General features: G+C 38.6%; 1 protein-coding gene across 3 annotated transcripts in view; it reads left to right on the forward strand.

Moving 5' to 3' along the window:
* Window positions 1-14,377, forward strand: part of CDK8 (cyclin dependent kinase 8) — a 69,140-nt gene that overhangs the window by 27,195 nt on the left and 27,568 nt on the right. For 2 of the 3 annotated variants that reach the window (XM_058825057.1, XM_058825058.1), the window contains exons 3-4: window positions 3,497-3,607; window positions 6,697-6,837. In XM_058825057.1, coding sequence (XP_058681040.1) covers window positions 3,497-3,607; window positions 6,697-6,837 — 252 coding nt within the window. Of the gene's footprint in view, window positions 1-3,496; window positions 3,608-6,696; window positions 6,838-14,377 lie in introns of those variants that run through there. The other variant, XM_058825059.1, reaches the window with a different exon arrangement.

Here is a 14,377-nt window from a genome sequence, read left to right on the forward strand (position 1 = left end):
CCTTTCTGACTGAGGAAATAGATTTGAATCATCATATGATATGCAAATAAAAAGGAAGGCAATTTACTGAGAGCCAAACACATAATTTTTGTCTGCTTTCTGTTTGTGTTCTACAGAACTGAGCTAGGATAGACAGAAGTAGTTAGATAACAAAAGTCATTAGGCCAAAAAATACCCTTTATCATTAGCAGGCATCATAGTGATAGCTACAGCATGTTTCTTGCAGTCTGCTTTGTCTGAACTGTCTTTGTTTGAACTCTGTCAGCTGCTGGACACAAGTCGAGTCATCTGGTAGGAAAGGCATGTGGTTTATGGGCTAGAGAGGCCTGGTTCGTGGAGACTGAGGTTGCTGAAAATGCTCTTTGCAGTCCATGTGGTGTATTATCATCTGCATGAGCTCTTTCAGACACTTCAGAGACGCTGTTTGCATTTGTCACTGTGAACATTTCAACCTTTCCAATACAGTGACTCAGGAATCATCTGTCCCACTGCAGCAATCATTTCCTTATGCTGATGGATTTGCTGATACATGTTAGCCTTTCTGTTCGCTGGGTTGTGGCTGTCTGGCTTTTGACTGAACTCATCAGGTTTTTTAAGCAAACTGAAAGAATGTGGATTTAACAGTTATTCAACACAAAAGGCAAAGGCAGAAACCAGCAAGAATGATAAACTGAGTGCACACATGCAGGAAGAGGTGCTGCCAGTGACAGTAGCAAAGGCCAGAACTCCTAACACAATGGTGGTGAGCTGCAGTAGGAACTTCTCAGGTATGCTCCTGAAGAGTGAGTGTCAGCTGGGACTGATGAGAAGGAAAGCAGGTTGCTATGGAATTTTTAGGAGGTTAGTGGGGGTTTTGGGTATTTAAGAGGATTGCTGGGAAGTTTAGAGGAAAAATAAAAGGCAGGAAGGTGGAGTGATGAGGAAAAAAGCAAGGAATGCTGTCAATCTCAAAAGTCTGCAAAGACTACCTTAGAACAAAGAAGGGAGAATTCTATCTATGTTGCCTCACTACACAGGGAATTCTTCTGCTGCATTACTTAAAAGTTTCTCATATTTGTGTCCAGCTTTGGTGATAGATTTTCTGTGTGTTCTCCAAGCTGAATCATATTTCATGTGAAGAGGGTGGATTTTTTTAGGTAGGTGATAGCTGCTACCTCAGGAATAAGGAGTAGGAGAGATTTAAAATGGGGTCAGACAAAAGGGAACATTACATTATTTTTAAGAGCTCTGACTAGTATCTGCATCTGTCATCAAGGAATATTTTGTTGTATCTGGTACAGATGTGTCCATTAGGTCACGGGAAACAAAGTATTTTTGTATGGACACAGTTGCTGAACTGTCATGTAATCTTCGCTATAGTTAATTTAACTTTTTAGCATAAATTTTATATGTGAATTTATGCTGATTAAAGAAAAAATACTTCAAGTACTGGCACAGTGTATTTTTAAACCCTGCAACATCATTCACCATTGAGAGGCTGGTCTTTGATGCTGTGCTGTGCCTGTCTTGCATGCAGTTAATCTTCTCCACACCAGCTTGTATGGTGGAGTGTGTTGAGTTTGTGGACTAAAGCAGTGCTGATAAGCCAGCAGTGCTTTGGCTATTGCTTATGGTGTTCAGGCTTTTTCTGTGTCCCATTCCTGCTCCCTCCTCCCTTTGCATGGAGACTGGCTGGGCACCAGTTCTCTTGGGGGAAGTTGTACATGATTACCTTCACATTGCTTCTGTTGTTTTTTGTTGTGGGTGTGGTGTTTAATTCCTCTTCTTTCACTTACTAAACTGTCTTACTCACAAATTTTCTTGAATTTTTGTTCTTCCATTCATGTCTGACTGAGAGAGGTGAGCAAGTGGCTCTGTGGGGTTTAGCCTCTGCCTGGGGTTAAATTACTACAGGCGATCCCCACCTGTAATTGATAAAAAAGTGCAAATAAGCATTTCTTGGTCTTTCCCATACTGATCTTACTCTTTCTTGGAATTACAGGCATTTAAAGAATTCCATACTTCTTGTAGATCCTGCCTTAAAGTGCCTCGATGTAGTGCTTTTACAAATCCTAGAGTTTTACCATGCTGAAACTCTACAGCCTTCTGCTTTGATTTCTATTTCTGCTTTATCTTCTCTGCACTATCTCCCTGTTTGATCTTGTACTTGAGGTAAAATTTTTGTGGGTTATAGGTCCTTTTTTCCAAGAAATGGCACACTGAAGACTGGTCAGTGAGTCATAATGCAAGTCTGTCTCAAATGAAATAGGAAAGAAGGAAACAAGCATACGTATATATACACTTCCACTTTACTATCTCAGTAGCAGCTAAAATTGTAGCACTTATGACAAAGGCATAAATAGAAAAGAATGAATTTTTTTTTTGTTTCCTCTGTTACGTAGTGGGAAAATTATATTTTATTAAAAATAGATTGTCTCAGAAGTAAATTCTGTATTCAAAGAGTAGTTTAATTTTCTCTTGGCACTTTTTTAAAAAATAAAAAGCCCTAACAATTTGTTTTAGTGAGAAATGTTATCATTTTTGGCACATTGAACTGACAGGAATTTGACTAGTCTTGGGTAGTCACAGTTAACCACATTTTGCTTAGATAAAGCTTTTTTTCTTTCTTAGCAATTGAATGAGTACAGTATGATTGTAACATGACCATTAGACCTCAAATAGACTGATGCTGTCTGCATTCAGTTGTTGTGCTGTATCTCATCTATATTTTGCTTTTGGTGGGGTTCAAACTGTAGTTTCTGAAGCAGCTGAGCTGGTTTAATGGCTCACTGCTGCTGAAAGAAGATCCAGGTGTGTCCCTTTGCTAGGGGCTGTCTCTGCTGTTGGTACTCTGATTTGTTTCAGCTCAAGAGCTCTGTACCAGGTTACCTTTCAGCCTTTGTGCATGCAGAGTAGTTTTCTCTTGAACTGGGTGCTGTTTTATGGGTGGCTTCTGTGACTGTACTCACTGGTGTAATCTTGTGGGTGTACTTACTGGTGTAGTCTGTGCTGTGCTCCAGAAGCTGGACCCTCTTCTGTGGAGAGTGGTGACCTTGTAGATCAGCAGAGTCCACCTTACAAACCACATCTTGGTTTAGCTGACCGCATTAGCAGGCTCTACATCAGCCATCCCATTCAGTCTCAACTGACTGCAATGAAAATGCAGCTTTTTCAGATAATTGGAAGTGAGGAGAAAATGGGGTACCTCAAATAGGACTGTTGAAGATTACAGCCTATGCAAAAGGGCAGATGCCACAGCTGGCTGTTTGCAGAGTCATCTTGGTCCTGGGTAATAATGAGGTTTGCATGGAGTTGAGCTTTTAGAAAATGAGTAGGAAATGAATGCCCTGAGGGGGTTATGACCTGCTTTCAGCTCTGGTTTGAAACTAATGACTGGTTCTTTCATTAAAAAAAGTGGTTTTCTGTGGCTTGCAGATTTCAGCTTCTCTTGTTTGTGTTCTAAGTATACCAGCTCTGGATGTATGTATATAACTGTTGTGGGCTTTTTCTTTTGCAGTTGCTGCGGGAGCTCAAGCATCCAAATGTCATTTCTCTGCAAAAGGTGTTCCTTTCTCATGCTGACAGGAAAGTGTGGCTTCTCTTTGACTACGCTGAGCATGACCTCTGGGTAAGGTGAATTGTTTGTAGGTACCAGGCTTTGAGTTTTAATTGCAGCAGAGGGACAGTGTCAGGGGAGATGCACAAGTTTTAAGCACAACATAGCTGCTTACTCCATGTTTGTTGGAAGCATTTTCAGTACTAAAGGAAAAGCAATGGAAAATGTTAAGTAAACACACCACACAGTTAAACCTGTGATCTCTTTAAGAAGATAAAAAAACTCCAAAAAATCTGCACAAGTCAGCTATCAGTAGCTAGAAGTCTACTTAAATAAATGTAGATATAAACCCCTATTACAGCAAAAGTAGGATGCAGGAAAATGTATTGATTATGCAGGTGAATTCCCTTTTAAATCTTTTTTTTTTCAATAGGACATTTCAGAGTTTTAGTTGCATTGGTTGTCATCCATGAATGCATGAAATGAGAGTAGTGCCACTGTATATTTAATTCATACATTTCAGTGGGAAAATTTTTTCTCAACTCGTCTGCAGAAATTCCGTGTATTTGGGAGGAAAGCTATTTATTCCTAATTGCAAGATACAGCTTTCAAATATAAACCTGTTGGAGGCAAAGTAAATTTATTTTAAGACACAAGCTGAATTCCTCTGTTAACTCAATGTTTGTAAGCTTAATATGCATTTGGAATGCTTAAAAAATAAAATAGCATGGTAAAATGAAAAATACCATGCAGCCATGACTTCCCTGAAAAAAGGTGAGTGTGCCTCAAATTAATGCTGACGTACATAAGGAGAATTGCTCTCAATGCTACAAATGCTAACCTGAAAAGATGCTAAGATTTATATCAAAGGGTGCAACAGAAACAATTTGTAACGAGGGAAAATTATGAATGTGTACATGTGAAAATTGCACACTGAATCATGAGTTGTTTTTTTGTCAGCATGTCACTTAGTAAAAATCAAAACAAAACTAATTTTTTTTAAAAATGGTTTTCCTTATAGTTTGGAATTATTTGATTTGTCTAAGAACTAGTGTGCCAGTTTTCTTTTTGCTAAGCTAAATGAAAGATGTTTTCTTACTGTTAAATGTCTTGGAAGTTCTGATACTTGTTATTGAGGTTTTGTTACCAAAATAAAATTAGAGACAAAAAAGGTAGCCAGCAGCTGAAATGTTGAGACATTCTTAAGGCTGATAAACAGAAACAACATCATCTTGAGGAAATGGAGTGCAGTTGTTTTGTTTTGTTTTTATTTTAATATGATGGAAAAATAAGAGCACTCTTTTTTCCACTACTCCCCCATATTTATGATATGCTGAGCTACTGAGGTCTAGGAATGTTTGAGAGTTTTTTGTTTCAAAATGTGCTACAAGGCTTCATATTTGTTAGGGCTATTATTACTATGACCTGTTCTTGTTTGTATTTATATATTTCTGCTTTGTTTCATACTTAACCTAAATCACCACAGAAGTATTTCTGTTAATGAAACAGTGGTTTGTATGTAACTAACTTAGGAGTGGCCCTCAATTTTTAGCTTTATGCTTACATGCATGTACCTGTATGAACCCCAGAATTCCCCAGCTGCACCAACTCCTGGTTACTCACTGTATCTGTATGTGAGAGACTTGGTTGCAATGACTGGGGCTGGCTCTGTGCCCCAGAGAGCTGGCCGTGGATCAAGTGCTCCAGCACTTGTGTATTTAGGACAGCAGGTTTTAAGTAAGGCTGGGAAAGGGCTAGATAATACAGAGTGTATTAGAGCAGGAGCAAAAGAAGTCTGGGACAACCGTCCGTTTTCCTTCCTGTCTCTGAGAGTCACTTCTCTCTGTCCATTGTATGAAAATAACATTTATTATGGAGCTGGTGGAAGTGAGAGGTGAGAAGAGGTAAAACTTGTCGCTCAGGCTGAGGGATGCTTCTGCATGTGGTGCCTGGCTGAGAGTGCAGGGACTGTCCCATTTTCATCAGTGTTTTTTTGCTCTGTGTATCTCCATTTTTACCTTTGACAGGGCAGAAATGTGCCTGTTCCTGCCAGGAAAGCCAAACCTGGCTGCCTGAAGCGGTGGAGGGCAGGCTGTATGGAGCTGGGCTGCAGCAGGAGAGCAAAGGCAGTTTCCCAAAGGATGTTAGGTAGCTGGGTTAGCTAATTGGCACCTGGAACATGAGGAGTCATGAACGTAGGAAGAGCAGACGATAGAAGTTTGGTGCCAGGTTTTGGTAGACAAGAGCTGGGCTGTTTTGATGATCACACAAGTGTGAGCCATTACAGAAAAAAGTGTGAATATATTAGGAAGTTTGTTCTAGAAATTGCCTCTGTGTTTGAAGGAGGCAAACATGGAAATGGTTACCATGACTATGGCACACCTTGTTGTTGAACTTAGTGACACCTGGGGCTCAAGTACTAAGACAACACATCCTTTTGGGCTCCTCCTCGGTGCCAGACATCAATCCTTGTGTCTAAATTTAGAATTACTAAAGGTCCTTTTTCTGTGTCTGACTTGGTGGCTGACTTTCAGATGGACACATTTGTAGACTTGCTCTGTCAACAGCTTCTGTTCTGAGAGTACTGTGCTACAAGGATATAATAAATAAAGAAGGAATAATCTGGGCTTCTGATTTAAATGTATAAAATTTCTAATACAGTTTGCAAAAATTTCTGCTTGGCATTAGCTGTTGAATGTTACAGTCATTATTACTGTACGAGGAAACTTAGAAGTAAAATAATGTAGGAGGTAATACACTTGTAATTCTGTGATTTGATGTACAGGATATCAGCCTATCTTAACAAAAAGACTCCTGAAACAAAAATACCTCTAAAACCTGAAAGATCAGTGATCTAAAAGGAAATGTGTTTTGATGGTCATATTGGTTTTGTAATCCTCATAGTTTGCAGGGCTTAGCTGCTTTCTGGGGCTAAACCACAGCAAAAACTAGCTTAATTTTTGAGAGATTGCTTTGGGATGGTGATCACTTTACTAAGTACAGTATTAATTTTTTAGTACTTCAGGCCCATGTTTCTAGTTTGGAAAACAAATCATGAAAGGTTGAAAAACCCCTAAGAAGTTTGTGTAAGGAGTTGATGGCAATCTTTTTGTGTAAACATTGCACTTCTTTCATTTTCATTTCTTTTTTCCCCTTTGCAGCATATAATCAAGTTTCACAGGGCTTCTAAAGCAAACAAGAAACCAGTTCAGTTACCTCGGGGAATGGTGAAGTCGCTGTTATATCAGATCCTAGATGGTATTCACTACCTGCATGCTAACTGGGTGTTACACAGGGATTTGGTAAGTGGATCCTCAATGGGTTTTAGCACTGGGATGATGATTGAGGGCAAGGGTTGTTTTTCTTAATGAAAAACCACTGGGAAACAAAAGCCTTGGTGCTAAGAGCACGTACTAATAAATATATATTTTTACACTGCAGTCAGACGGCCTTGATTAGTAGAGTGGATTTTAAAAGCTGGCTGTGATCTGATATGCTTATGTGAGCAAGTGTATCAGATGGCTGTTTATGTTTTTTGATTTTCTAAATAAACTATTTTAAATGGGTTATTTAAATAACAGGCACATTGAGGTACAGAAAATGCCTGTAGTATCACTGCAGGCAAGAGAAATAACTAAATACAGCTTTGGTGTAGGTGGGGGAGAATGACTGGCTGTAAGAATTGCTGAAAAAAGATTTTTTTCTGAAATCATCAGTTTAATGTAGGAAAGTGATTTTTTCAAAGCCATTATTGTTTCCTAATGTTTATAATCTACCAGCAATATAGCCACACCAACTTTAGATGATTTCTGCAAGTAGACTAATGTTTATTCAAACTACACTATAAGGAAAACATTTTTAACCTGAGTTAGTGTCTTTAACCAGCAAATTCTTTTCAACTGGTGAATCACAGCAATTATTATATATTTGCCTTCAAAACAGGCCCACAGTAACTGGTCTTTTTTGTCTGTTGTCTTGAAATTGGGTAATTTCTCTGATCCACTTGTCTGTAGCTCTTACTCTTTGATAGCATTCTTTTTTTTCAATTTACTTCTAAGTGAGCCACTTATATATGATACTCTTATGTTAGTTTGACCTTTCATTCCTATGAGTCAGTATTGCCAGTGATATTCTGTGTTTAGTGAAGTAAGTCTGGCTTCCTTACTACTCCTCCAGAGTCACTTTTTGTCTTTGAAATAGCTTTAATGGTGTTCCTGGAAATGTGGTCAAGGACTAGTTTTTTGACATCTATTTTCATGCCTGATAAATGCTTTTACAGAGTGCCAGTTTCTCTATTTGGATGGAAGGCAAAAGGTATCCCTCTGATAAATAGCATTTTCAGAACTGAAGTACAAGGAAACTTTGCTTTATTGCGGTGATTGTGTGGATGATTTTAATTTGCTCCTGGTTTTAGAAATGGAACAAAAGCCTCAGTACTGAGGGGAAAAAGTCAAAAAGATTCTGGTGGTTTTGTCATGACTCATGAAGTAGTGGAACAAAACATAATATAGAAATACATAGTGCATGGTACTACTTAGCAAACTTTATTTTTAAGAGGCATACACGTAACAGATGATTTGTCATCAAGAATATAAATTTTTCTAATGTTTTACTTTCTACAGTTTCGGAAAATTTATGAACGTGAAATAATGCTTAAAAGAAAACCAAGCATGTTGTTAACTGGATGGCTCAGGAGATTGGTAATTTACTACAGAGCCTTTCACATCTAGGGCTGTAGCTCAGATACAGTTTAAGTTGGCAACTGCAAAAAAACTACTGCCATCTTATTTTTTGTGAAATGAGTTGGTGGTCTCAGTCCAGCATGAAATTTCCTTCCAGCAGAAAATCCACCATCACAATTGGCTATCTTTTGGTAATCTGAGGAGGAGACCAAAAGCTTGAGGCAGAGACTGAGAGGTCTTCCCACTGGAACCCTGTCAAGCTGTGTTGGTGAGAATCCTGTAAGAGCTGTACAGGGGCTGCCTGTGCTGCCTTGTCCATGGAAACCTTTGGACTTGTTATTTCAAAACTCTCCAGTTTGAGCTGATTTCAGAAGGCATATGTTTCCTGCAGAACAAAAGACAATTGCACCTGCCAATGCTTACTTTCTTTTATCAGGGTCTGGAAACAACCCGAGTAAGAGAAGGGATTCTACTAGTGTTTTGTCTTGGAAAGACAGGGACCTGGTGGTTAAGATTGAGAATTGGGACTTCACTAACATTCTGATTCAAAGCAGCATAACTGACATGAATGCTTAGGTGTGGTTTTCTATTCCAGGATACCTGTAACATTATTCTTCAGGAATATCAGTGTTAGATCATCAATTTCAACTCCTATTGTGCCTTTAAACGATAGGTATTGCTGTAGTTTCTAGATATTTTATGTTTTCCCGGGTTTAGATACACCCCACAGAGCTGCTAAAGTAACATGCTTGCTTTCATGTCATATACTCTATTATTAGAGTGATAAGAGTGATGATGCTTGGGGCTGGTAGGAGTATAGTACTTGGCAAAAAAATCTATTATTCTCTCATTGGATAAGGAATTTTTTAATAGGTATGGATTATCTATATAATTACCTTCTGTCTAACTGCAGATTTCCTCGGTTTTCTCTTGGTTTTTTTTTGTGTGTGTGTTTTTTTAAGACATCTGAGTCGAGTTAGCTTTTAGGTAGCTAATTTTTTGGAGTTTTTTTTACATTTTGACTTCTCTAATCAGAAACAAAATATGGCATAAACCAAATCCTTTCTTGCTGCAACCTGGGCAGTAAAATGTAGCAGCTGTTGAAATCATACAAACTTAGACTGAAATTTTTCTTCACAATGTGGAAATCAAGAAATCTCAACTTATGTAAGGTTTGTATAAAGTGACTGAATTCTGCATGAAACAGTAAAATCTGTTGGAAGACAACAATTGTCTTTTGTGGGGTTTGTGGTCATGGTGTGCTTTTTACAAAGGAAATGTGTACAAATCTTTGCAGTAACTTAAAATACTTGACTGTTTTCTTCCACTGGGTACCTGAAAGCCAATTCACAATTTCCATCAGAGCAGGGAGATGTTGATTGTATTTGCCTTTGAATACTGCCTTGAATACTACTGTGCTTGAGTAGTTAACTTTTCTGTAAGTTTTTGAAATGTACCAGTAAAATTTTTCAAGAAATAAATGCCAGCCCTTTTAAAATTTCTTGTTTGACTTGCGTATTCTTCAGCCTCTTTAAATTTCATGGCTGAGAGCAATTGAAAGCAGATTGTTTATTCATGCTCTGACTGTAGCAGGAAGGAAATAAGAACACTTCATATAATTACCACAAAGTGCATCAATTATAGTTTTAATAATATTTTGCATTTAGTTATCAAGCATGCTTGTAACATACTGCATTTTGCTGACTACTTTTTTGAGTATTTTTTCCACTTTATAATATGCAGCTATCATGCTTCTTCCTTTACTCAAAGTTCTTATTCCACACTAAAAATAAGCATAAGCCGAAGATTTGCCATAGATGTGTTTTCATCAATATGCAACTTCAACAGCAAGGGAAAAGACAGCATGCACTTCACAGCATGCTTGGAAGGTTTTTTCAAGTAATGAGCTCAAAGTAGAGGTCCTTTTGCATGGTACAATAACTTCTAAGCTATGCCTGTTAGCATTTGAAAGTGCATCTCTAATTGGTTTGGTAGTAGTCCTATCTACACAGTCAGGATCCGGTTTTAGGTAAAGATGAGCACCCCTCCACAGCTTCTGTGTGATGAGAGTAAGTAAGATTAGTCTACAATTTACATTAATAATGGAATTGGCACCTAAGCTATTTGAAATACTTCCATGGTGCAGCAGTGCTTAAAAGCATACCACCACCACCCCCAAAAAACTCCAGCAAAAAAAAACCTAGAGGAAATCTCACATGCCTTGTAGTACTGAATCTGGGACAGTAGTATAAAATTGTTTTTGTTCCTAAATCTTCAGACTCCATTCTCTGGCCTATTTCTTTGTGCCTGGTGTGAGTGGGTGTTGAACAGATGAATTACCACTTGGCAAGTAAGGTATGGAAGTAGGGAACGGAGTGCTGGACTTCTGCTTCCCATTCTTCTCCTCCTATCTCTTGCCAAAGGAATTAACAGTCTCTTAGCCTTTGTCAATAACATCCCTGTCCTAGTTAGCCTGGGATTGTGTCACTGTGGTTATTTGCAGAGTGGCAGCAGTGCAGTGTGGGGAAGGTGTTCCTATTGAGCAGCTCAAGCTCAGCTCGAGGGCTGCTCTGGGACCAGCACTGGCTTTTAAAAAGCTTTGAGGCAGTCAGGCTTTATCACAGTTGGTGCGGCGCTTCCTGAGATCTGGACTCTTCCCAGGGATACCTGCTACCATGTTTGGGATTAGTGAGAACATTAAAGATGTTCTTTTAACAAGGAATGAGGAAAAGCCTCTGCCAGAGTCTTTGTTTAGACAGGATCTTAGTTACTTTACAGGCTCTGTAAAGTGAATCACTTAAATATGTCCTTTAGGCAAAGGTAAATATATGGAATTTTTACCTTGGCAATTAACAATTTTCCTCATTAGCACTTTAGAATCCAAGGATGTCTCCCTGTCAATTTTAAGGATTATTTTACAAATAAAGTAATGTTCTTCTGTCTTCCTGTAAAACTTTCAAAGCTGTGGTCATTTGAAAGATTGAACCTAAATCCTTGAAAAGAAGAAAGTAATAATAGTGCACATTACTAGAAATAAGTTTGCAGCTTTAAAAAGTAGGGTGATTTTTCTACTCCAAGTAGATCGACAAGTAATAGGTGTTATTTCCCAAAAGGTGTTATAATGACTTGCTGATGATTTGCTTTCAGAAGAGAAAAAAACTCCCAGCAATGCAAACCCAATCACTCTTCTGGTTGTCAGCTGTTATATTTCCCAAGATTTTTGTTTTCAAGGTGTTTTTCATTAGGTATGTACTTTCTTGAGATCACAAAAGAACAGTGTGTCTGGCAGAACTTTATTTTCTTGCATGTGCTTCTAATCACATGCTTTCCTGTAAGTTGTACTTTACTATAGTTCTAAATATTCCATAGTTGAAATAATATTATCTAGGGTTTCTTAATTTTTCTGTTCAAAGGGAGCATGACTACTCCCTTGCCTGCCTTTCTGAGCACCTTCTTAATGTATTAGATTACACTTTCAAACCAGTAAGTAATGAAAATGTAGAAGTTATCAAAAGAGACTGCAAAATTTCAGTATTTGGTGTTCGTGCCAGTGATTAAAAAAAAAAAAAAAAAGAGAAGTAATCCAAAAACTCTGAAAAAATAGCTGATTAGGTGAAACTTTTGACTGAGTAATGTCTGTCAGTTTTGTACAAATGCATGTTTAAAGGTAGAAATAGAGAATATTGTTGAATTGCTTCCAGTCTTCTAGTTGGAAAAGCAGTGAGAGATCTTTGAGTTCACTGTAGAGAAGCCCATAGAGATATATCAAATCTTGTGCTTCATATTCATATATGCAACTAATTGTGAGACCACTCTCTTTGAAAGGTCATAGCCATCAGGGGAAGCTCCTGAGGAGAAGAAAGCAAATGTCACTCTAGTCTTCAAGGAGGGTCTGGGAAATTACATTCCCAGTCACTCTCGCCTTGATCCCTGGAAAGGTGATGGATTACATCCTCCTGGAAGCCATTTTCAAACATTTGGAAGATACCAAGGTGATTGAGAGTAGTCAGCTTGGATTTTTATGCAGGGGAGATTGTGCCTGGCCTGAAAGCCTTCAATGACGAGCTCGAGCTGGATGGATGGGCTACCAGTGGGGAGTGTTGCTTACTGCAGTAAGGCTTTCAGCCCTGCATCCCATCCAGCCCTGTAGACAAGCTAGGGAAGTACACACCAGGAAGCGCACAGTGAAGGGCATGGAAATCGGGAGCAGTTGAAGGGCTCAAAGGATTGTGACCAGTGCCGCCAAGTTAAGCTGGACACCAGTCACTGGTGGAGTGTCCCACGGGCTGATTCTGAGTTCCCTGCTGTTATAAATGATCAAATTGATACCCAAATTTATAAAAATTTAACAATGATTTATTGGGTCAATTACAAAAAAAATAGAATTTCGAGCAACCACCACAGTCAGGACAGCATCAGTCCCGGGAACAGGCGCCAGGTGAAACCAGAGGTTTGCCCGACAGAGAGACAGCGTTCCCCCAAAGGTTCACCCCGAGTGTTTCCAGCATCCATTTTATATACAGTTTATTCTGCCTGAGGCACAGATGACCACATCTTTCTATTCACTTCTTCCACTGCAAATCCATTTCTATACATATGTTGAAATAGACAAAGACGGGTCCAGTTTTCAGACAAGTGTCTGAGCATCCAGGCAAAGTTTGTTTTCACATGTAATAAGTTGGTATCGGTTCGGAGTACCACAGATGCAATCAGGGCGGGTCTGAGTCTCCTGAAGTTCTTGGGACACTGCAATTAATCATGGGCCAGGAAGGCCCCGATGTTATCTCCCAGGTGTAGGTGCCAAGGAAGTCATCGCTGATTGTCCAGGATGGTCCCATTCACAGGCCTGATATTATCTTGACCGCCGCCCGGAATTAGTTACAATTTGAATAGAACTCTGCTCCTGGCTGGAGTGGTTAGAAGGCATAACTTCTACAATATTTTATACCCACACATATCTACTTATACAGCATGAATTAACTCTATTGCATATCACAAGTGCTGTTTAACATCATCATTAGTAACCTGAACAATGAGATGGAGCACACCTTCAACAAGCTGGCAGATGATTTCCAGCGGCACCTTCCAGCCTCGGCCATTCTGTGGATAAGTTGTATATTCACCATTTGATTTGTCCTGAAAAATTCAAGTACTGCTCTTTCAAAGTCTAAAATCCAGCTTATGACAAATCAAGAGAAGAGATGCCAGGTACCAAGGGTGGGCTGTGTGGGAGCAGGTGTAACATGAGTATGAAAGATCAAATAGCTCCCAAGGAATAAGGAACAGTGTGAAAAAAAACAGTGAAGTAGCCAATTTTTGAAGTGCAGCATGACATTTTTGCAACCTATCTTGCAAAATGACTGCAGTATGATGAGAGGTATGACATGGTGCCATTTTCTTTTCCTGAGTAATACAATGATGTATTCCCTAAAACCTTTCTGGAAGCAGTATGGTCAAAAAATGAAAGATACACTTCTACTGGATCATCACTTGTTTGGTATCAAACATTTGTGTAATGGCAATATCTCTAGAAAGCTATACCCAAGCCTTAAGCTATCAGGCCTTTATTTTTTCATTCTTCACTGAAGGTGCTCAGTACTAAGATCAAATGGAGAATATAAATGAAAAGAAGCTATTCAGTCTATTCTTCCAGTTGTGTTTGGACCATCACTGCAAGACTTCCTGGTGATTTTGTAAATCAACCTTTAAAGGTAGTGAAATGATTTTATTTTGTTTTAATTCACAGGCTGTGTCCCTTTAAGCAATTTTTGAATCTGCATGTAGTCTTTCACAGCTTTTTACAGATTGATCATCTTTAGCTTTAGGACTTAAAAGAAAGGGCAAGGCCATTTAACAAGTTTTAAGTAAGGATTGTGAAAGAATAGTAAAGACTCCAAGATGTATGTAATAAATGAGATGAACAGATAACACTTGAAAATTTTTATTCAAGCAACTGGTGTTTAGAAAAAATGCTAAATTAGTCCTAAAAGTTATTTGATAATCTTTTATCACACAATGCTGTTGGATTCCAGTTTATACAAAGATGAAGTTGAAGTGCTGAATAGGGGAACATTTGATGGATATTTTTCTGATTGCAAGTGAAAAGCTCATTTATTTTCTTGATTTAAGTGAAAGTAGGGGTGCAAGGAAAGGTCAGAAA

Source organism: Ammospiza caudacuta, chromosome 2 (genome assembly GCF_027887145.1).
Source record: "Ammospiza caudacuta isolate bAmmCau1 chromosome 2, bAmmCau1.pri, whole genome shotgun sequence".
In the NCBI taxonomy this organism is placed as follows: Eukaryota; Metazoa; Chordata; class Aves; order Passeriformes; family Passerellidae; genus Ammospiza; species Ammospiza caudacuta.